General features: G+C 50.3%; 1 protein-coding gene across 1 annotated transcript in view; it reads left to right on the plus strand.

Moving 5' to 3' along the window:
- The window catches only part of TDRD1 (tudor domain containing 1), a 68,817-nt gene that overhangs the window by 31,230 nt on the left and 15,087 nt on the right, over positions 1 to 22,500 (plus strand). Inside the window, exons 6-13 of the mRNA XM_066601481.1 lie at positions 2,334 to 2,516; positions 2,746 to 2,853; positions 2,964 to 3,134; positions 4,809 to 5,177; positions 5,274 to 5,384; positions 8,762 to 8,932; positions 17,486 to 18,631; positions 21,714 to 21,833. Of these exons, the coding sequence (XP_066457578.1) occupies positions 2,334 to 2,516; positions 2,746 to 2,853; positions 2,964 to 3,134; positions 4,809 to 5,177; positions 5,274 to 5,384; positions 8,762 to 8,932; positions 17,486 to 18,631; positions 21,714 to 21,833 (2,379 nt within the window). The remainder of the gene's footprint in view (positions 1 to 2,333; positions 2,517 to 2,745; positions 2,854 to 2,963; positions 3,135 to 4,808; positions 5,178 to 5,273; positions 5,385 to 8,761; positions 8,933 to 17,485; positions 18,632 to 21,713; positions 21,834 to 22,500) is intronic.

The raw sequence follows: 22,500 nt of genomic DNA on the forward strand, positions 1-22,500 counted from the left end.
TCATCGCAACATGTCACTTTCTGGGTCTCTCCTTCGACATGGCTCAGGCCCGTGTCCTACTGCCACCACCAAAACTACTACTTCTCCACTAGTAGGTGCGCTACCTGCAAACTCAGAATCCTGTGACCTTTCATCTGTGCATGACAGTACTGGGATTGATGGTCTCCTCCTCCTTTGAAGTGTTTCCTTTCGGCCAGTTTCATGCCCTGCGGACCATTCTCTTGAAGTGGGACAAATCCGTTGACTCTCTCGATTTGAAAGATCCAAATACCTCTGCACATACAGAGCTCCCTTCTTTGGTGGCTGGGTTTGCCACAGATCCTCCTCAGATGCTCCTTTCTGACCTTCCAATGGCAGGTCCTCACCACCAATGCCATCCTCTACTTCAGCTGGAGGACTACGCTGCAAAATCTCCCAGCGCAAGGCACTTTGACCCGACGGGACTTCACACTACCGATAAGAACTCTCCATTCTCCTTATCATCACTTCGCACCCCAGGTTGCATCTCTGCAAGTTTGGGTCCAAACTGACAACGCGACGACTGTCATGTACATAAATCATCCAGGCAGGACCCACAGCATGAAGATCATGGCTGAAGCAGTCCACATACCAGGGCTGGACAACTGCAAAGCCGACTTCCTCAGCAGAGAGACGGTCGAGCTAGAAGAATGGGAACTACATCCCGAAGTTCTTTGAGCACTTTGCTACAGGTGGGGTCAACTGGATGGCGACTTGCTGGTGTCCAGAATCAATCGCATGCTGCCGATCTTTGTGCCCAGGTCTGCCAAGCTTGAGCAGTAATTCCAGGGACGGACTTCAAGTTTCTGTATGTCTTTTTTCCCCTTCCCACTAATACCATGACTTTTCAAGAAGATCAAGAGGGAAGGGATCCTGATGATTCTCGTTGCCCCAGATCGGCCTCGCTGCACGTGGCACACGGATCTTGTGGACCCGCTTGTCGACTCTCCGTGGTTCCTCTCCACCATGTCACTGGTTGCAGATCTCTCCAGATGTCGGGCTTCTCATGGCGTGCAGATAATATAGTCACGTAACATCGTCAGTTGTATTCTTGTTCCCAACCACAAGTAGGCGAAGCCTCTACAACATAACAATGTAAATGGGAATCATGTTCTCACCACCTCATCAGCCTGAAACTCAAAATCCAACATAAAGCCTTTCCATAGTTGGCCCTAATAGGTGCTTCTGGTTTTACGTATGTGGAGAGTTTGAGTACGCAGGAGAGCTGCAGGTTCTGCGCTCGTAGCCATGTGACGACGCTCTCCCGCTTCTCCATGCCTCAGCCCAGGGGCGGTCAGGAGCTTCACAAGCTGATCCCTTGTGGCAGTGTAGTGTGGGTCATGACGGATTGCTAGGCAGGACATGGTGCAAGTTTATTTTCAGAGTGTGCCAGCCTCCGATGCCCTTTCAAGTATTGCTACAGATGCCCTAATAATAGTGTGCATCAGCCCCACGTGAACCCATATATGTGTGTGCCAGCCTAAGATGCTCTCCGAAATGCTTGTTACAGATGCCACATTGCATGTGTCAGACCAAGATGCCACCATAACCGTATGTGCTAGCTGCTGATGCCCCCATAAACGTGTGCTACCTCAGATACCCTTTTAAATGCCCGTACAACAGCATGCACCCACCCCAAAAGCCCCATCACAGTGTCAGTCCCCAATGCCACCAGAACTGTGCGCCAGCCATGGATGCCTCCATAACCGTATGCGCCAACCATGGATGCCCCCATAACCGTATGCGCCAGCCATGGATGCCTCCATAACCGTATGCGCTAGCTGTAGATGCGCTCTTAGAGGAGTTTACCGCAATCGAGTTTTTCACCTATCCTGCGACCCTCCACTGATGCCAAGAACGGAGTCCTCTGTCCCATCTTCTCGTCGCTGCACCCACCTACAGCGATGTAGAGATTGAATGAAGCTGCAGTCACACATAGTTGGTGCTACTCCATTCATTTCACAGGGCTGATGGAAATGGCCGACTTCAAGCACTCGGCTGGCCCTGGCAGTCCCATTGTAAATGAATGGATGGGCACCGTGCATACTCAACTGACGCTCCGTTCATTCTCCTCCTGTCTGTAGGGGTGCAGTGAGCTGACAGAAGGATGGGGGAACTCGGGACCCCCCGTTATCAGGGTGAGCAGGGAGGCTCAGCAGTGATCAGACTTCTGTCACCTCTGCTGTGGATACTTAAGGTGGTGCAGCCCCTTTAAATGCCTGTTACAGATGCCCCCACAATAGTAGGCACTTGCCCCGGGTGCTGCCTGTCTGGCCAGCTACATCATCATACTTATAGCCAATCTGTTTCCAAAGTTTCCAGGTCAATAAAACCTACAGAAATGCCCGACCTGCAGCCGAGGGATATCTGCCAGGACCACGCTGCCCCAAAACCAGAAGTCTTATCCTCCTCTCTGCGTGTGGGAGACAGCTTTAAGACGCTCATCACCGTCATCCACAACCCCGAGATGTTCTTCTGCCAACAAGTGCAAAATGCAGGTAAGTCTGTGTGTGAAGTCCTATAGCATGCACATATACATTGACCGGCCCTCTCACTGCATGGGTATGCTCCCCGTGACCCCGGAGTGCGGCATAAAGTCATGTGACAAGTTTTCCGTGGATCACTTTCAGTGTGACTCCACATTAGATGGAAGACCCAGTGATCGGAGCGACTTCCAAGGAGTTTAGTTTTACCTGATCCTTCTTATTTCCTGAACTTTTCTCCCAGCACAACTTTCCACAGTCATGGTAATGATGCAAGAACGTTATGGCGCTTCCCCTGCGTCCCCGGGGTTTTTACCAGCGTCCGGGGAGATCTGCGCTGCTCAGTTCACAGGTACGTAACACTGATGGTAAGTCGGGTTCAGCCGCTCGCGCTCCTCTGGTTTCCTCACATTGTATTGTATCACTGGGGCAAATAATCATCGACTGTCTTGATTTTTGCAGAGGATGATAGCTGGTACCGAGCCAGCATGGTAAGACGCGTGTCCGATGAGTCGGTGCTGGTTGGATACTTGGACTTTGGGAATACTGAGACTTTACACGTCTCCAGAGTCCGTCGTATTGAGCCTGATCTCTTATCCATTCCCTTTCAAGCTGCCCAATGTCGCCTGGCAGGTAAGAGGCGCCGGCTGAAGCCTGGCAGCACTAAATAATGAAGACTAGTGCTGCACGGCGCTTGGTTTGAATTGCAACATTGTATCTAATGAATGTCACTGGGGTGACGTTGCCACTTCGGACTGACAGTAAGGCCGCCTGCAGACGGCCGGGTCGGATCCCTGCTAGAATTCTCACCGCGGGATCGGACCAGAGCGCCTGTAGAGAGCAGCGCGTACTCACCCGCGCCCCGCAGCTCCGGATCTTTCATGTGCCGGCAGCCGGCGCATGCACAGACCGGAGACGGCGAGTGACGTGGCCAAACCGCGTCCGTCTGCATAGGATTGCGTTTGCTAGCGCAATCCTATGCAAGCTTTCAAGGGCGGAAATTTCGCGGGGATTCCCGCCGCGGAATTTCCGCCTGTCTGCAGGTGGCCTAACACAACAGTCACAGAACAATCCAAAGACTAGAGATGAGTGAGCATCTCCCTGCTCGGAAGAAAAGGTTGGGCTGCCGGTGGCAGGTGAGTTGCGGCCATGAGCAGTGGGGAGCGGGGGGGGGGGGGGGGGGGGGCGAGGGGGAGAGAGAGATCTCCCCTCCGTTCCTCCCCGCCGGCAGCCGAATCTTTGCTCCTGAGCGGGCAGGTACTCGCTAAGGGCAATGCTCCATCGAACAATTGCCCTTAGCGAGTATGCTCGCTCATCTCTACCAAAGACTCCATACTCACCTGTAAGGATCTGCCGCGCGACTCCCGTCTGGCGCACATTTTCAGTGCCGCACATGACATGCCAGAGGTCAGCGGTGAGGCGTAATTGACTACAATGGAAGCCGGCCGCACGTTTTTCCGCGGCAATTAGAACAAGCCGCTATTTCTTTCACGATCTGGAATTCCGCGGTAGAATTCCACAGCGTGAACATTGAAAGGCAAAAGAACCCAATAGCTGTGGGATAACGCCGCAGATCTCCACCGCCTGGATCCGTCTGTGGGCATTAGGATCATTTTCGCTTCCATTATTCTGTTTTGTCATACGAATGGCGGAACTGCATGGCGCTGAAAGACCTTGTTGACGAGAGCAGGGTCTTCTGGGTGACTTCAGCTCCCATGTTTGGCATCTTCCACAAACCGGCTGCGTTATTTTTTTCAGGCTTTCTGCATGCCGGCGTCAGGGGCCCCGAGCAGATCCTGCCTGTGGTGTGCGATTGGCCTCAGAGTGCGTTCACACGGGGCTGAATTGGTGCAGTTTTTCTCACATCGGAAAATCTGCTTCAACGTCTGTTCCATCCATGACTGCGAGTTGCTGAAAAGTCAGAGATTATTTTTCTTGTGACTTTTCTGTTTTTGGTCACCTGATTTTCTGACTTGATGTCGCACAGGTAGATCTGCCATGTAGCCCGGCGGCTCGGATACTGGCGTGCGACTTGAAGAGTACAATTGCTCGTTGCAACCTTGTATCTAATGATTGTCCGTGTGGTCATGTCGTGACATGCGGCCTCTCATGATTGTGACATGACTGTCGCAAGAAACCCAACTTGTTGGATTAGTGGTCACAAGTGACTCTTCTACCATAGGTAGCACTGTAAATCCCGGGCGACTCGCTTGTGACATGCCTGCCATTCTGTGGATTTGTTTAATTACTAGATTGCGGCTCTTAAAGCGAAGCCCCCGCCGTGACCTGATGGTGGTCTCTCCGCAGGTGTGAAGCCTCCTTCGGGCGAATGGACCTCAGAAGCAACCGATAAATTTAAGGACCTGGTCACAAACAAGATACTGACTGCCGCTGTGATGGCTGATTGTGACCGAGTCCTAACTGTCGAGCTAATCGACGAGTCTGTCACACCCAACGTCTCCATATCACAACATCTCATGGAGGCCGGCCTGGCAGTGCCCACCACACCGGACCCAGGGAGTCCAGCAGACGAGACGGAGGAGGAGGCTGGTCAGCGGGAGGACTACATCATGCAGTTGAGGTGGACGGAGCTCCCTCTTGGGCAGCAGACGGAAGTGCTAGTGTGCATGCTGCAAGACCCCGGAGAGTTCTTCTGCCACGTCCACAAGCAGACAGGTGGAGGCTTCCTACATTAGCAGGTTGTCCGTCTTGTTTCCCTTCTTGGAACTGAGGAATAATTTGATGTTTTCCGGGGTTTTTTTTTTTCTCCAGATTTGCAACTTCTCAATCAGCTGAATGTTTCCCTGGGACAGTACTGTACGCAGCATAAGTCAGCGGGCTATTACCCTGCCAGGGAAGAGATCTGCGGAGCGCATTATGCAGGTAAGGGAAGTGTGTGTGCAGGTTGTATAGAGCAGAGACCGCCTCATGTGCAATCAGTGCTGACCGCCAAACACAGCTGACACCCGTCCGATTAACGCCTTAGATGCTGTGGGCAATGCTAACCACAGCATCTCAGTGTTTGGACAGAGGGCCTCTGGACTGCCCTTCCATTACTTTCATTACATCCTTCCTGACAGCCTAGGAAGAATACGCTGCAATAGAGACGTCTTGTAGAAGTGATCAGAAGATTGCATGTTCAAGTGTCACTGAGGGGCTGAAAGAGAAGACAAATGTTATAAACTCTTAGAAGAAACCATATAAAATATCTATTTGTCAGGGCTTGTAGCAGAATATCAAGTTATCCAATATCCACAGGATAGCGAATATCTGGATGATCGTGGGGGTCTCACAGCTGAACCCCCTGCTGATGTCGAGAGCCGGAGTTCTGTATCCCTCGTCATCCTCACTGTGGAGTTACTGCAACCCCTGCAGTGAGGCGGAGAGGGAATGTAGCGCTGGTCACACAAGCACACTGGCGCTTCATTCAGCGGGACGGCCGAGTCCTCGAGCGACGCACCTGCTCATTGAAATGAATAGAAGACAAGAAAAGATGGGGGTGGAGCGCCTTCACTTATAGGATCCATTGACCTTCTAGGACTGAGGTGCTGCCGGTCCACGAACGCCAACCGTGTACTACGGAGCGTAACGGATGGGCTACGAGGAAAGGTCAAAACTGTGGGCCTGGAAGGCGCAGCCCTCACACACAATCACTCCAACAAGGTGTAAGCCCCATTCTTTATTAAGGGATTATAAACATCCAGTATTACACATTTCGGGGGACGCAGCCCCTTTACAAATGTCTAGAGAGCGCGAAGTGTAGCCGTACAAGTAAGGACTAGGTGGGACATAATAGGAAAAGAGAGGAACGATAAAACATGTAAATAAATGCAAATCCGCAAGAAAGAGGCGGTTATATCGGATTACTGATGAGCTCCGAGTGATGGGCAGCCTGCGGGCGCCGCCACATCAATCGGCTACTCCGAGGGGCGTGCAGGAGTAGAGCCGTGCGGGCGCAGTCTGAATACCACCAGTGTACAGCTGCCCCGCAGGCTAAGACAACGATTAGTAGCGGGCTGATAGCGGGATCCGACTGCTGGCCGTGGTGTTGTTGTTGTTGTTTTTACCGCTAACACTTCTTTATTTTAGCAGTTAATTATTGGACGGTTTATTAGCAGTTTGTTAAACATCTAATATTTTCAGAAATGAATGGAGCAAAACTAATTACAGAACATCATTTAATTATGCATTCTGTTTGTTCCTGTATCGTAAATATTTTTACCGACATTTTGTATTAATTATTGTGCATCCTGCTTGTAGAACTACTCCCAGTTTATTAGACCCCGCAATTCACGATCCGCTCTCCCCTGTACGGTAATTCCCCACGTGACCCCGGAGTGCGGCATAAAATCACAAATTTTCCGTGGATCAGTTTCAGTGTGAATCCACATCCAGCGATCGGAGCGACTTCCAGCGAGGCCGGTCATCGGTGCTGGACTAGCCGGGGTCTCACTGCCAACCGCGGGGGGGTTTCTCATGTAACAATGTAGAGAGTATACAGAGAATGGCGCGATCGAGGAAGACATCCAGCGAAAGGGGATCCTGCGGACGGAAACAACTCATCAGTGAAAGGGGTCGGAGGAGGATGTCAGGAATCGTTCTGACCAACAGGCTGCACAGTCAGCTGAATACAACGCTGGAGCTCCAACTAACGTGTCCGAACGCACAACTCGCCGTTCCTCCGCACGGATGGTATAACAGCGGGCGACCAGTTCCAGCGCCATTGTGTCTAAGAGAAACAGAAAGACTCCAGCGGGCAAAAGAGCGCAAAACTTCTATCACTGAGCAGCGGGAAAACATCTCCTGGTCAGATGGAGCCAGATCTCTGTTGCTGATGGGAGGTCAGAATTTGGCGCAAGCACCATGAATCGCTGACCCCTTCCTGTCAGCCGGTCAGAACATAATATCTTTATCTGTATAGCACCAACTTATTCCGCAGCGCTTTCAAGCACGGGGAACACAAGCAATACAGCCCTTACATGTGATATACAATTATTTGGCAGCAAACAGGGTGGGGTGATACGGGAGGTGCCGGGGCTGGAAATGAGGCAAGGGGAACACAAGCAGAGCGATAATTACATGTCATATTCAGTACTTTGGAAACAACCGGGAAAGAGGGGAGCTTTACACAATAGGCAAAATAGAAAGTGTGGGGAGCCATAGAGCGGGGCAGGGGCATATTGTGGAGGTGGGGGACTACGTCAGGCGGTTCGGTATGCGTCTTTGAAGAGGTTGGTTTTTAAGGCAGCTCTGAAGCTCCGCGCGCTGGATGCCTTGGAGTAGAGCGTTCCAGAGGATGGGTGCTGCTCTAGAGAAGTCCTGGAGGCGAGCGAGTGAGGTTTGTATTAGAGGGGTGTTTAGTCTGACTGTGGTAGTGGATTGGAGTGTGCGGGCTTGGTGGTGTACGGACGGGGGGCCATGGAGGGCTTTATGGGTGAGGAGTGTAAATTGAGTTCTGTAGTGGATGAGCAGCAACTGGCATAGTGCAGAGGCGTCTGAGAAGTGGCTGGACAGGAAGATGAGCCTGACTGCTGCATTTAGTATGGATTGGAGAGGAGCGAGTCTGGTGCGGGGGAGGCCGATGAGTAGCGAGTTGCAGTAGTCAAGTCGGGAGTGGATTAAGGTGACCACGAGAGTCTTTAGCATGTCCGTGGTGAGGAACGGACAGATTTTAGCAATATTCCTGAGGTGCGGGTTGCATGGTCGGGCCAGAGATTGGATATGAGGGGTAAAGGAGAGGTTGGGTCCAGTGTGACCCCCAAGGCAGCGGGCGTGCGGTCTGGGGGTTATGGTGGTGCCAGATACTGATACAGAGATGTTGGGGAGGTCAGCTGGTTGAGGGCAGAAAGACGAGAAGGTCAGTTTTTGAGAGGTCAAGTCTGGAAAAAAAGGGAGGACATGATAAAGATACAGCAGATGGACATGTCAGACCCTCCATCTGATCTGCAGCAACTACAAAGAGCTTCCTGTCCGCAGGGGCCAATATTACTGCAGAACACTTTCATCACCAAGTGGAATCTACACCGCAGCGAACTGCTACGGATCTGAAGACCAAAGGAGTCCAACGCTACTAGAGGGGGTAATAAAGGGGCCGTTCAGTGTATTTCTACAATGTTGCATCCACATCTGTAATATTTTTTTGTTTTCCAATAGATATAAAGAGAAGTAATAAAGTGTCTTCCCCTACATGAAACAAGCCGCACTCCGCTTCAGAGACAAGCATCTCAGGGATGCCTCTTACCTGCTGGTCTCTCTTCTAGGTGACGGCAGTTGGTACCGAGCGCAGGTGAAGGACTTCCTTCCTGCCGGCGCTGCAAGGATCTTGTTTTTGGATTATGGAAACGCAGAAGACGTTGCGCTGGACAGACTGTGCAGAATCCCCTCCAGGTTCCTGGAGCTTCCCTTCCAGGCCATCCGCTGCAGTTTGTCTGGTGAGTTCTGCCGTCTCTGGAGTCGTAGACATTTAGGTACCTTTTACACGGTACGACTGCCTGCCGGCGCCTGTCGCTCCTCTGCCTTCACACCGCAGCGGAGAGGAAGTGCGCCGGAGATCACCATGGCCGACTCTATGCACTGTGAACAGGCAGTCGCTCAGACGGAGCCGCTCCTGTTCACACGGCTGATAGGCGCTTGCTAAAGATAAGGCAACTCCAACAAGTCAGCAGTTTGTCGCTGAGCCTCCCATCGGTTGCTGCTTGTACATGGGCAACTTCCACCAGAATGAACGGTTTCCAGTGATTATTCGGGCGATAATCGCCCCATGGGAAGCTACCTTATTGTACAGCAGGAGGGCAGAGGTAGTCTACAGCCGCCCCATACAACCTCAGCAGCTGTCGGCCAAACAAGGGGGTCATCCGACAGCAGTGTCCCCCGGCTCTGACATACATGACCATTCGACTTGGGCGAGTAGTCATGTCTTTAAGGAGGTAAGTTGGAGTCGGGGAGCTCTGCTCACAACTTTCCAGAATCGGCTTGTACTTAGTTCTGTAAGCGGTTTTCCCACTAAGGAGCCCCGTTGTGATCTTCCACAATCCCCAGAACTACACGTGTGAACCCGTTCTGGTCCCTTTAGTGGGACAACAGGAGATGAGCGGGCTCCGCAATCCCCCATAGAAGTGAAGGCTCATGCATGCTGACTGCCGCTCCATTTACATGGGGCATTTGGGGCGCATTGTTCTTGGGATCGCTGGGGGTCCTAGCAGTTGGAGCCCCAGAAATTAGATGTTTATCCCCTGTAGTATGGATGAGGGATAAATGTCTTTAGTGGTAGAACCCCTTTAACTGATTCCCACCACAAGACGTAGCTGGGAAGGGGTTACCACAAGTGGATGTAAGCTTATGTCCTATGAAAAGCACGGGCTCAGAAGTGGCTGACCTCCCGCTGCAGCAGTGGGGACTGCTGAGAACGCATGCTGCAATCAGTGTGGAGGGAGGGCGCTCACTCTGTGATGTCATCAGCGGCGTGTCGGTCTACCATGATCGCTATGTATACCGATTTTTGCATTGCAGTACAGAAGTACTGCGGTGTATTATAGAGCGATTATAGCATCGCAGGTTCAAATCTCCTACAGGGACATAAAAAGTGGTAAAAAATACATACATGGTGAAAACATTGCGCATTTTCCCTTTGTTTAAAAAAAACAAACACCCACATCTTTGGTATTGTGTCTATATGACCACCTGATCATACATGCAATGTATCCTCCACAGCAAATGCTTTACAATCATTTAAAAAGTTGGAGTCCAAATGCTTTATTTGTTCATTTTACCTCCCAAAAAAACACAATAAAAGGGATTTAAAAAAAAAAAAATCCATATATACCCCAAAATGTTAAAAACAGCTCGTCGTCAAAAGACGCCATCCGTGGAAAACTAAAGGTTATGGGACTTTGAATGCAGCGATGCAAAAAGAAAACAATTTCCAAAAAAGGGTTTAAGTGGAAAAACCTAAAAAATATATCCGGGAGGTAATGATGGTTTTGTCATCATCGCACCAACAGAAATAAAATATCCCATCAGTTATACTGAGTGACCAGAATACAAGGACAGGACCGATGAGTTCCCTGCCGGCCCTCCAAAAATGTAATAGAAGTTATACCACCCCCTAGATGTACTCAGAAGATGTTACAAAGCCTACAGAGCGCTACACAAAAAGCAAGTCCTCACGCGGCCGCGGCGGCGAGAAGAGAAAGTTACGGCTTTATAAAAGTAGAGATGAAAATCCCCAAAAAATTAGTTGCATCCTTAGGAGCAAAATAGGCCGCGTCACTAAGGGGTTAAGTGTCCCTAAAGTCCACCTACTTGATCTGACATTGAGGGTGCAGAGCGGATGGTACATGCAGCGGGGTACACTGGTTGAGGTATGGCACCCGGGAAGCCTTATGCACGGGTCTTTAGGGGAACAGGCCCTCTGCAGGATTCTCTCCAGGCATCGTACGGGGGCAGCTCTACCACCCTCAGACACCACGTCAAATTGGGGGTGAGAACAGATTGGATCAGGAGGGGTACTGAGAGCCACAAGTAGGTGCAGGGAGACTTATGGACCATGCAATGCGTTTCTGGAAAATGTGGTATGCAAATATGAGATGTGCAATGCCTCTGCAGCGCCACCTATTGGAAGACGGCTCGCTTCCCTAGAAGTTGGTTGGGCAGTGACTTATATGGAAGCTGCCTCGGTGGTGCTGTGGAGGCATTGCACCCGCTCTACTGCAAATGGAATCAGGGGCAAACTTGTGCTTTGCCTTTCAAAGTCTGTGCTTGCTGTCGGTGTTTGAAACACCCTTGTAGTAGACTCCCCGAAGGAACCTTAAAGGGGTCTATGGGGAGAATAAATAACCTTCAGATCTGCTCAGCGCTATATAAAGCCATAATCCCCTCACCCGATCTGCCGTAGCCCCCATTCTGACTGCCCATGAAGATGAAATTACGTACCTAAGGCCCCTGGATTTATCTGCGCACCTTACCCCGGCTTCAGCACATGCGCGAACGTCGCAGATTGCCGGGGTAATTTAGAATCTCCCTGCTCCTGCCTACCATACGTAGCTGAGAGCCTTCAGATCTCACGGGGGCCGCGGTATGTGATTCCTGGTCACTTGGATAACGACAATCGCGTAAAAACCATTTAAAAAAAAACTTGGTTTCAAAAATCCAATCCGTGGGGGGGGGTGAAATCACTTACTAAAGCCCCCGGATTTGTCCCCTGATGGGATCTTTACCCGCGGACCTCTCCCCAGCTTCAGCACATGCGCCCGTTAGCAAAATGGCGGACGCAAGCACAGAAGCTTGGGAGGGCTCGGGAAATGTAAAATCTCCTGGCTACTAAAGGTAGCCGAGAGCCTGTAGATGCCACAGGGTGCTGCGGCATGCGGTCGCCAGTCACATGATCACCATTATCCAATAGATTATGGCGATCACGTAAAAATTTTTTAAAAAAAGTTGAAGTTTTAATCTCCCCTCACCTATGTGATCGGAGATGAAACGTCTTACTAGAGGCCCGCCGCATTTGAACCCAAGATGTGATCATCCTTCGCGGACCTTCCATGGCTTCTATACATGCGCCCACCGGCAAAAATGCCGGACACATGCGCAGGAGCCAGGGAGCCCCATAAGCTGCTGCCACTAGGAGGCGTGACGCCAAAAAAAGTCAGCTTCTCCTATGCCCAGTCTACTGCAATGAGCTAATCGGTTTTAGCTTAGTGTCAGTAGGGGACAGACATGGATCTGGATCTCTAGATCGTTCTACTTTAGTTCCTTAGCTTGGATAGCTGATGTTCCATTTTTATGTTGTTTCTCCCCCCTTTAGCTCGTACTACAGAGAGGGATGGGAGGGAGGGATTTTGTCTTCCCACCTGCAGGACTAGGAAACGGGTTAAGCAAGTCACTCTGTCTCTTCTCGCTTGCTTTCAGCTTGGGTTGGATAGGTAATTTTAGTTGGCACCCTTTTGGACCTACTTCTGGCTGGCGGGACTGTTGTTCTGATTTAGGCTGTGGCCTGCTTCCACAGGGCATTCTTTTTCCCGCCTGGAGCTCCTCCACGGCCACGAAGAGCTAAAGGTTCTTTCTTACCCAGAGACCATTCTCTTTCTCTCCCAGCCAATGAGAGCCTCCAGAGGGTTTCTTAGCCATTGACCCTCCTCTTTCACCCCAACCGATCAAAGCCCCCTGGAGGCTTTTTTTTCTGCCACAGACCCTCTTCCCTTCCTGCTTTCACCTTGTGGAGGATCTTCTGGGGACTTCTTCAGCATAGCTTGTCACATGGTCAGGATAGACACTACCTGGGTAGTTGGCATACACATTCTCTCCCTCTTCCTCTTCTCTGCTTTTTACTAGAGCTCCTGTCAGATGGGCATTCATCCTCTGTGATTTATTTCGGTTGTTCCTTGTGCAAATGCACGTTTCCTTTGGGTCGCTCTTAACCCACTTGTTATTCCTGTGCACGCCCTGCTCCGAGCACACAGCCTGCTCAGGGCAGTGGTGTCCCTCCTACGAAATGGGCCCCCTCCCTATTTCACTCAGTAGCAGAGCTTACGAGGGTCCCCCAATCCATGGTTACCATTATGGAATGCCTCTCTTCTCTCCTGGCTACCTCAGGTCCTCCTCAGAGTTTCAGAAGACAACTCTGCACAGGTATACCTCCAAAACGTACTAGAACGTCCTCCTGTTCCTCATTGGCATCTCTTATGGATCAGACCTCCTTCCGTGGGCTTTCCTTGGATCATTCTGCATGCAGACGAGCATCTGTCCTGGGGTGAAGTTTCCCAATCCGATTTAAACTCCAATTTGATTTCATTGCTCTTCAAAAAACAAGGATATATGTGGGACAGTATAATCTCTACTGTCCAAGACACTTTACAGCTCAAGGACATGGACGTGGCAGCTCCTCAGGGTGGTGATCTTCCCTCTGCCTAGCCTTTGCTGCCACATGGGTCTCCAAGGTAGTGTCTACCTTGTCCAAACAGCTCAAGAGTGGCATACTTGCCTGGGGCTCCAGCCGAGAACTTGGCAGATCTTGTTGATCAGATTGTGCATGCTGGGAACTATCTTTGCTCGGCATCTTTTGAGTCCACCAGGTGCTCTTCTCAGGCTTCCAGTAACCTAGTCATCCATAGAATCCTGTGGCTCAAAGCATGGAACACCAACACAGATCTGAGAGATCTTATCCAAGTCGTCTTTTTTTTTGTGACTTGCTTATTCGGCTCCAGGTTTAATGAAATTATTTCAGAGGCCACCGGCTGTAAGAGTTCTCTTCCTCCCCAGTCCAGACCCAAGAGATCTAATTTTCAGTCCTTTCAGCAATATTCCTCTTCTTGCTCAGAAAGGGCCTCCACCTCCTAAGTAAAGAGAAGACTCGTTCAAGCCACATCCCTCCTAGAAAGCCTCCTGATCAAGACAGCCAGACCTCCAAGCGGCGACTTGCGAGTCCACTTCCTCTTGAAGGGGTGCCTCCATCCGAGTCCTTCACTCAGGTGGGAGGCTTACTCCTCTTCCAAGATATCTGGCTAGCTGTAATTGAGGATGCTTGGGTCAAAGAGGTAATCTCCACTGGCTACAAGATAGGGTTTTTTTTTCTATCTCCTGTGACTCTTTCTTCCTCTCTTACTTCAGCTTTCGAGCAGGCTTTTCATTGGACCTCGGCATCATTATTCTGGTTCCCACTCAGGGGAACAGGGTTTTATTCCAACCTGTTTGTCGTCACCAAGGAGGACCGCTTGGTCTTGCCCCATCCTGGACCTAAAACCTCTAAATGACCATGTCTGTGTTTGCTATTTCTGTTTTCGAGTCCCTGCTCTCTGTGATAGGCTCCATGGAACTCAATGGGTTTCGGTCCTCAGTGGATATTAGGGATGCTTATCTGCACATTCCCATTCCTTCAGCGCTCCTTCCGCCTTGTGGTGAAGTTCGCTCACTTCAGATTTGTGGCGCTTCCATTTCTGTTGGCCATAGCTACTCATGTTTTCACTAAGGTCATGGGGCTGTCATAGCAGTCCTGTGGGCCAGGGGAGTTGTGGTTAACTTTTTTATCTGGATGACATCCTCATCAAAGCCCTTCGTGGAATGAAAATTTGGAGATTCTAAGTATAACCATGGAGACGCTTACTCTGTTTGGCTGGATCGTCAAAAAGTCCAAATCCTGCTTTACCCCTTTATGAAGCATCCTCTTCTTGGGGATGCTGTTTTGACACCTCTGCTGTGCAGTTCCTTCTTCAGGCAGACAAGAGACTCGCTCTCCAGTCAGGATTCATTCCCTAAGAATGGCACCTTTTTCCTCCACACCGTTTTTGCATGAGGATTCTGGGCAAGATATTGGCCGCAACTCTTTGTGCAGTTCCACACCAGATCCTGACAGAAGATCTTCTCTCTAGTTGGGACTGGTCTCTCATCTCTGGAGCTACGTACTCTTCTCACCATTCAGGTAAGACAATCTCCCTTGTGGCAGCTCTACTTCCTCCCCCCTCCTCCAGGGTTGATCTTTCCTTCCAGCTTGCTGGCTTGTCCTGACTACAGATGCCAGTCATCGGGGATGGTGGGAGTGTTACTTCACCACATGGTTCAGAGTCACTGGACGTCTCAGGACTCAAGCCTACCTATCAATATTCTGGAGCACAGAGGTATTTCTCTTCCCTTCGCCATTGGCAAGCAGAACTCGTGGGGCATCCAGTAAAGATTCATATGGACAATGCCACAACCGTGGCATGCATCGAGCACCAGGCTGGATCCCACATAGGGGCCATAATGGAGACCACTCAGATCTTGTCCTGTATGGAGCAGCACTTGCTGGTAATCTTGGAGATACACATTCCTGGGGTAGACAACTGGTTCTCCAACTATTTCAGTCACGAGCACATCGACCCCAGAGAGTGGTCTATTCATTCTGATGTCCTCTTGCTGATTTACCAATGCCGGGGCACCCCAATCGTGAACCTCACGGCCTTTTGTCTGAATCACAAGCTTCCGCGGTTTGTCTCCAGAGCTTGTGATCCGAGATAAATGCACTTCTGATTTCATGGACGCAGTTCGCTTTCCCTTATCTCATGCCCTCGATCCCGCTCCCATCTCTGGTCCTTAAGAAGATCAAGGTGGAAGGAGTTAGTCGTTATTGTGGCCCTAGACTGGCCCACATGTGCATGCATATATGGTCAATCTTGTCGCAGATGCCCCTCTTCGTCTCCCACATTGGCATGATCTGCTATCGTAGAGGTCTCTCCTTCACCTGAATTCACGATCACTTCATTTAGGCTTTATTCACACGGGCTACAAAAACTCGCTACTTTGTAGCGCTACAAAAACGCATGTATCTGTAGCTCATAGTTTCCAATGGGTTCTTTCAGGCTACAAAACATCTCTCATGTGAATGAACCCATTGGAAACCATGGGCTACACATACATGCGTTTTTGTAGCGCTACAAAGTAGCGAGATTTTGTAGCCCGTGTGAATAAGGCCTTAACAGCATGATTGTTGAAGCCTCCATTCTGAGAGTCAGTGGGCTTTCCAACCAGGTCAGTCAGACCATGATCAAAGGAAGGAAACCATCATCCTCTCAGATTTACCACTGTTCATGGAAAACCTATTTTCGGAGGTGCAGGGCTTTTTTCCCTTCCTCAGAACCTCTTTCCTCTAGTCTGGCCTGTATGCAGGTTTAGTCCTTAGTTTTCTGAAGGGCCAAGTCTCTGCCCTATCCATTCTTTTTCAGCATCCTCTAGGCTGCATATTAAAACTTTTCTCCAGGGTGTTGTGGATCTGGTTTCTCTGTATAGACTTCCTACTCCTCACTGGAACCTCAATTTGGTTTTGGATACTTTCCAATCCTCTCTTTCTGAGCCTCTCGAAAACATCATTCTGGGACTCCTTTCTTGGAAGGTGGCCGCCTTTGTTGCGATAACCTCGAATTGCAGAGTTTCTGAGCCGGCGACCCGTTTTTGCCATTGTCCTTTCCTGGTCCTTCATCAGGACAGATGTTCCAGTGACTTTATTTCTTCCGAAAGTGGTCTCTGCCTTCCATCTTAATTAAGACATTGTGTTGCCTTCCTTTTACCCATCTCTTTCACATCCCAGGGAGGTGTTGCTTCACAAGCTGGAAATCGGCAGAGTAATCTGTCTGTATTTCGTGCTCACGTCTTCCCTCAAGCGTTCTGACTCTGTCTTATCGGACAGTCAATGTAAGAGGTTGCTGGCTACAAAGACGACCATATCCTGGTGGATTCACTTAGCCATTCTTGAAGCTTACCAAGGGAAGGGTCGAGACATTCATTCATAATTTCGGCACACTCTACCAATTTGGTGGGTGCTTCCTGGGAGGAGCAGCATCAGGCCTCAGTCATCCAGTTGTGCAGGGCTGCTATTTGGTTCTCTGTTCACACCTTTGCCAAATTCTACAGGTTGCACACCTTCGCTTGGTCGGATGTCGGTCGATCCACGTTGCAGGCAGCAGTGGCTCAGCATTCAGCCTGAAGGCCTTGTGTTCTGTTTCCCACCCACTGGGATTGCTTTTGACATTCCATGGTCCTGTGTCCACCAATGAAATGCACAAGAAAAGGGTATTTTTGACTTACCATAAAATCCCTTTCTCACAGTCTTCATTGGTGGACACAGCACCCCTCTATTCTTTTCTGATGTTACCATGCTCTTTGCTGTTGAGGCATGTTATCCGATTGGTTCAGTTCCTTGGAGTTCTGAGATCTGTTTTCTGTTATCTTGTGCTTCTTCTACTGTTGGTGTACGAACTGATCAGCCCAGTGCCAGTAGGCTGCGTACAGCCTGTGTAGGAAGAGCTGACTTCTGTATTTACTAGTGTCACATCTCCTAGTGACAGCAGCTTTTACGCATGTCCGGTGTCCCCCAATGACAGCCATGAGAAAGTGATTTTACCGTAAGCCAAAAATCTTATTTTAGTAAGGCTCCTTCTACTCATCCCAGACCCATTAGTGTATACCGCCAGGATGCGATCTTATATTTCTGTACATCTGTAAAGTTTCTCTACTTGCAGGCATAAAGCCAACTGGAGAAAACTGGAGCGAAGACTCCACCAAGACGTTCCAGAAGTCTGTTGTTGGGATAAAGCTTCTAGCCAAAGCCATTGTCCGCACGAAGGGGAACTATTCCGTTGAACTGGCGACCGCTGAAAGCGGGGCAGTTATTGCCGACGTACTGATTGCTGCAAAATGTGCGGTTCGAGATGAGAAGTTGTTAAAGGAGAAGACAGATGTAACTGATCACAAGCCTCTCAGGCCTCCGAGAGATCCCTCAGTGGCCGGTAAGATGCTTCACATCTCGAACAATTTGGACAAAGTGGCACCAACATACAAGGAGTTAAGTCGTAGAGGCTGTAACGGTTCTCCTAGACCGCTGTGTCCTGTGAAATCCATTCCATCACTTCTGAGAGGGGCCCGCTCAGCCGTACTGAAGACTTCTAAAGAGGAACAACCAGGGGGTCGAAAATTTCAGTCCCGTAAATTAGTCCCATTTGCTCTGAATGACATGCGCTACCCTAAATACATCCCCTCTCCTGCCAGGGACCCCTTGTCCTCTGCACTCAGATCACTGCACTCTGGTAATTCATCGGCATTGAGTCCTGTAGAACCCAACAGCCCTCAATCCACCTCATCGTTTCAGAGAGAATCGTGCTCCACAAACCCAAACTCTCTAAGGGGGAATCCTTTCTATAGATCCTCTCCTATGGAGTCCGGCTCCTCCAGAGCTCCAGCATCACTCAGTAGGGATCTTCATCCAAGCAACTTATCCCCATCATCTCCGAAGGAAATGTGCCAAGCTAATTCCATCCCAACTGCTATTAAGGAGTCACGCTGTGCTAACTCCATTAGTGATCCTCATGGGAGTCTGTCTGGGACACCTGTTGAGAGCAAAGAGCCCTCCTGCAGCTCCCCTCCAGCTTTCCAGCCGGCTTCTCTGGTGGATCCTTGTAAACCGAGTCCCCATAACTCCACTCCATCGACTTTAAGAGAATTCCAGTTGAGTAACTCAACGCCGACGGCTCGCTGCGAATCACCTTCTGCAGAAAAAGGAGCGCATCCAGATCGTTCTTCCTCATCAAATGGATCTTCATATGGGGAGAGGCAAAACCTTACTAGTAAATCTGTGAAGAAGCCTTCTGCAGCCGGCCAGGAACTGCCAGGTAAGCAAATACTGATGCCAGTTACTCAGACGGGCCATGGGAGCTGCAATTGCCAGTGCAATGATTTAGTGGCACCTATGAAGTGCCTAAGAGATTTTAGGATCATGGGTGCAGTTTGGGGCTCTGTAAATAACTTGCACAGTCTTGTGGAAAGGACTCCTCATCTTATAGTGCAGAGATCTGTTAAAGGGGTATTCCGATAATATGCAGGGTGGCCCATATATAATGTCACACTATTAGACATGCAATAACGTGTTAACTAATAAGGATATTTATTGTAACATGCGTTCAAATCACAGCTGAAACAATTGTACAAGGTACTTTACTATGTCTTCAGGCTCATGTAAATGAGGTGTAACGGTAATCATGTGCCCGATCTCCATTTACGCATGTGGAAGTTGGGCACTCGGGAAGGCAGATAGAAGGAAGATTGATGCTTCTGAACTGGTGCTGGAGAAGATGCTGCGTCCACCATAGTCTGCAATAGTCACCAACCTGATGGTCCTAGAGCGTAGCAAGCCAACAATATCAGCTGGCAGCGGTTCTCACACTCTGGACGCTTCATGCCAGCCAATCCCCTGGAAACCACATTGATGCTCGGCACAGTTAGTGGCCACGAAGTAGAGGACACCGAAGAGCACGCTGGCTGGATGCAATCAAGGTGCATACAAACATGGAAGAACCCGTCAAGGATAGGAAAGCATGGAGAACGTTGATCCATTAAGTGACCCAAAGTCGCTCTCGATTGAACGAATCCTCATCACAGGTCGATGCGCTCCGTATGAACGTGGTGGAAAAGAGGTTGTCGCTAGAAAAGGGAAGAGCAGCAACTTAAGGTGCAAGATATTTCTTGATGGATCCTCCCCTCCCCGCTTCACATGAAGAATCTTTATTGTAGGACACGGCCTAAGCGTCTCCTGCAACGTGTCGACTCTTCCATACAGTCTTTTTCAAGCATGCTTGTATGGAGGAGTCGACACGTTGCAGGAGACGCTGTGGCCGCGTCCTACAATAATGATTCTTCATGTGAAGCGGGGATGTGAGGATCCGTCCTGCAATGTCTCGCACCGTACGTTGCTGCTCTTCACTTCTATTGTGGATACGAGGTCTTTGAGGATCTACTGGTCTGGATCCTGGTTGAAGCGTGCAGCTGCCATAAAGTTCTTTTTGCTTTCCCGCTGGGATACCTTAAGCTGTGCTGCAGGTATAGGAACGCCGGGAAGAGGTCGTCGCTAGACAAGCGTATATAGCCGGTGGGAGATTGTTTTCAGAAACAAACACGGCTTCTGAGATTTGTCGGCAAATGTTTAAGACACTCCACCACATATTGATGAAACCGGAAACGTCTCCTATGAGAAATTACCAGGTAGGAAAAGGGGCTTTTGCAAATGTAGTGGCCCAGTACAACGGGGCCCCTCCTGAATGGTGTGTCCGCTCAGTATTGTGCTGTCAGCGTCTTTCATGTTAGAAGATTGGTGTGCATTGCATAGCTGCAGCACTGAAGGGGTTAAGTGTCTGGTAGGTGGATGACTGTCTGGTTTTGTATCTTTTTGTCTGTCACGTGACCTTGTCAGATATGTGTTTGCAAGGCGTCTGCCAGAGAGTTGACAGTTCTGTCAGCAAGAGGAGTACAAGGCAGCTGTCCGTGGGCACCCTCACCCCGCAGACACAGAATGGAGGGGGCCGAGAGGACGGCCTGGTGAAGGAGTCTTCCCGGTCACATCACTTGTCAGGAGCCGCTGAAATAGTTTCTGTTAAGTAAAACGACCGTTCGCTCGCCCGTTTCTGGAGGCCGTGTCTTAACCAGTACCCGTGTGCGTGGGGATTTACTCCTGTCACCCAGGAATCCCCCCGCGGAAGCCACATTGGAGAGGATTTACTCCACTATCCAGGAATCCCCCGCGGTGGAAGAAACGGTGGCGTCATGAGACAGAAACAGGACTAAAGGTAATCCATCCCTTGGGTTCCCCTTTATTAACCGGCCCATGGACATGTCACCGGTTACCCTCCAGGTGGGAGACAGAAGAGCCACTGTGACAAGGCCAAAGTGTACCCCGCTGTCTCCTAGGCCGTGGCCGCTCCTCGGGCGCTGCACAAACACAAAGCGTGTGATCGCTGATTAGGAGTCGTCGCCTGCGAGATCCAAGTGAGCCCAGAGAGGATCGGCCAGACTGGAGACGTTAGGACAAGACGCAGCCCATCTTAGCAGATCTGAAGCTTCGCCCGCAGCGCCCATCACCCACGCTTCATGAACAGATCAGATGATGATCCTAATCCTCGTTTACTGAGGAGCTTCTGGATCCGGTGCAGGATGATCGGACGCCGATGGGTGATGTAGGTGGATGAGACCAGACTTCATCTGTAGGATCCGCTCACCATCAGAGATACGTGTATTGGCGTATTATACCACTTATTGCATGTTACATAGTGCGTCATATGTGCCACATTGTAGATATCCCCTTCCACAGGATCGGGGGTCACTATCTGATCCGTGGGGGACCAATATCTGGGACCCCCACCGATGGCAGAATGCAGGTCCCGATAGGCCCCTGAATGAATGAAGGTGGCTGTGGAGCGCATGCTGTGCTTTGATGTGTGTTAGCCCAGTGTCCCCCAACTCCAGTCCTCAGCGCCCCCCACAGGTCATGTTTTCAGGATTTCCTCAGTGTTACACAGGTGATGTCATTATCATCGGTGCCTCAGACGTTGCCACGGGTGGTCTTACTATAGGAGATCCTGAAGACATGACCTGTTGGGGTCCCTGAGAACTGGAGTTCAGAAACTGTGTTAGACTACCGATGCACTGCACCTACTCTGATTGGCCAGCATTGCTCATGTGATCAGTGCTGGCCAATGAGAGAGCAGCATGAAGTTCCTCAGACTATTTATGCGCAGTGGGCATTATGTAGTTAGAAGATTGCAGCGGCCATCTTGGAAGGTGGAAACGGGGCTGAACACTGTTGGATATTAATGACCCCCCGCAGGTAATATAGCTCTTCCGCTCAGGACCTAGATGTGCATTAAGGCGCTCTGCAGTCCTTGTCTTGGTGTTCGCTGCACTAACTCCTCTTCTGTTTGTCAGGGGTCCGCGCTGCGCAGACCTGGAGATCTGTGGATTTGCCTCTCAATGAAGCGATCTCCGCCCGCGTTCTGAAGGTGATCAGTCCGGACCTGTTCTACGTCTTCCCAAAGGAAAACAGAGGTGAGAAAAGAAACCCTCCGTTGTTGTTCCTGGCAGCTGAAGACAAGCTGCTAGAAGTCTGTTAGCCGGTCTTCAGCTGACGAGGAGTGACAGTCGGAGGCGCCCGGCGCCCTGCTGAGTGCTTCTACCCCTTCCTCACAGCCATCGGTGGGGGTCCCAACATCTACACCGCACTGATCAAAACCTCTGATGTCTCGCTGTGACCAGTTCTGTATTTGTGCCGTTATTCTTTAACCCCTACAGGACCAGAGAGTTATCACGTGTTTTTCCGTCCAAGGGCAATGAGTTTTTAATTTTTCCATTGACCTGTTTAATGTTCGGAAAATAATAAGTGGAGATAAACGGCAAAGAACCTGCACGTGCGCCATTTTTGTTACTTAGTTTTTACAGCATCCGCAGTGCGTTAGGCACGACCCGTGTACTTTGTGCCGCTCCGTGCCATTACAGCGACACGAAATGTAGATAGTTTTTTTCATGTTTTTCTATTTTTAAAAAGTAAATTTTAGGAGGTGACGGGGCGCCCTTTAGGTGGTGACGGGGCGCCCTTTAGGTGGTGACGGGGCGCCCTTTAGGTGGTGACGGGGCGCCCTTTAGGTGGTGACGGGGCGCCCTTTAGGTGGTGACGGGGCGCCCTTTAGGTGGTGACGGGGCGCCCTTTAGGTGGTGA

Source organism: Eleutherodactylus coqui, chromosome 4, assembly GCF_035609145.1.
Source record: "Eleutherodactylus coqui strain aEleCoq1 chromosome 4, aEleCoq1.hap1, whole genome shotgun sequence".
Classification (NCBI taxonomy): domain Eukaryota; kingdom Metazoa; phylum Chordata; class Amphibia; order Anura; family Eleutherodactylidae; genus Eleutherodactylus; species Eleutherodactylus coqui.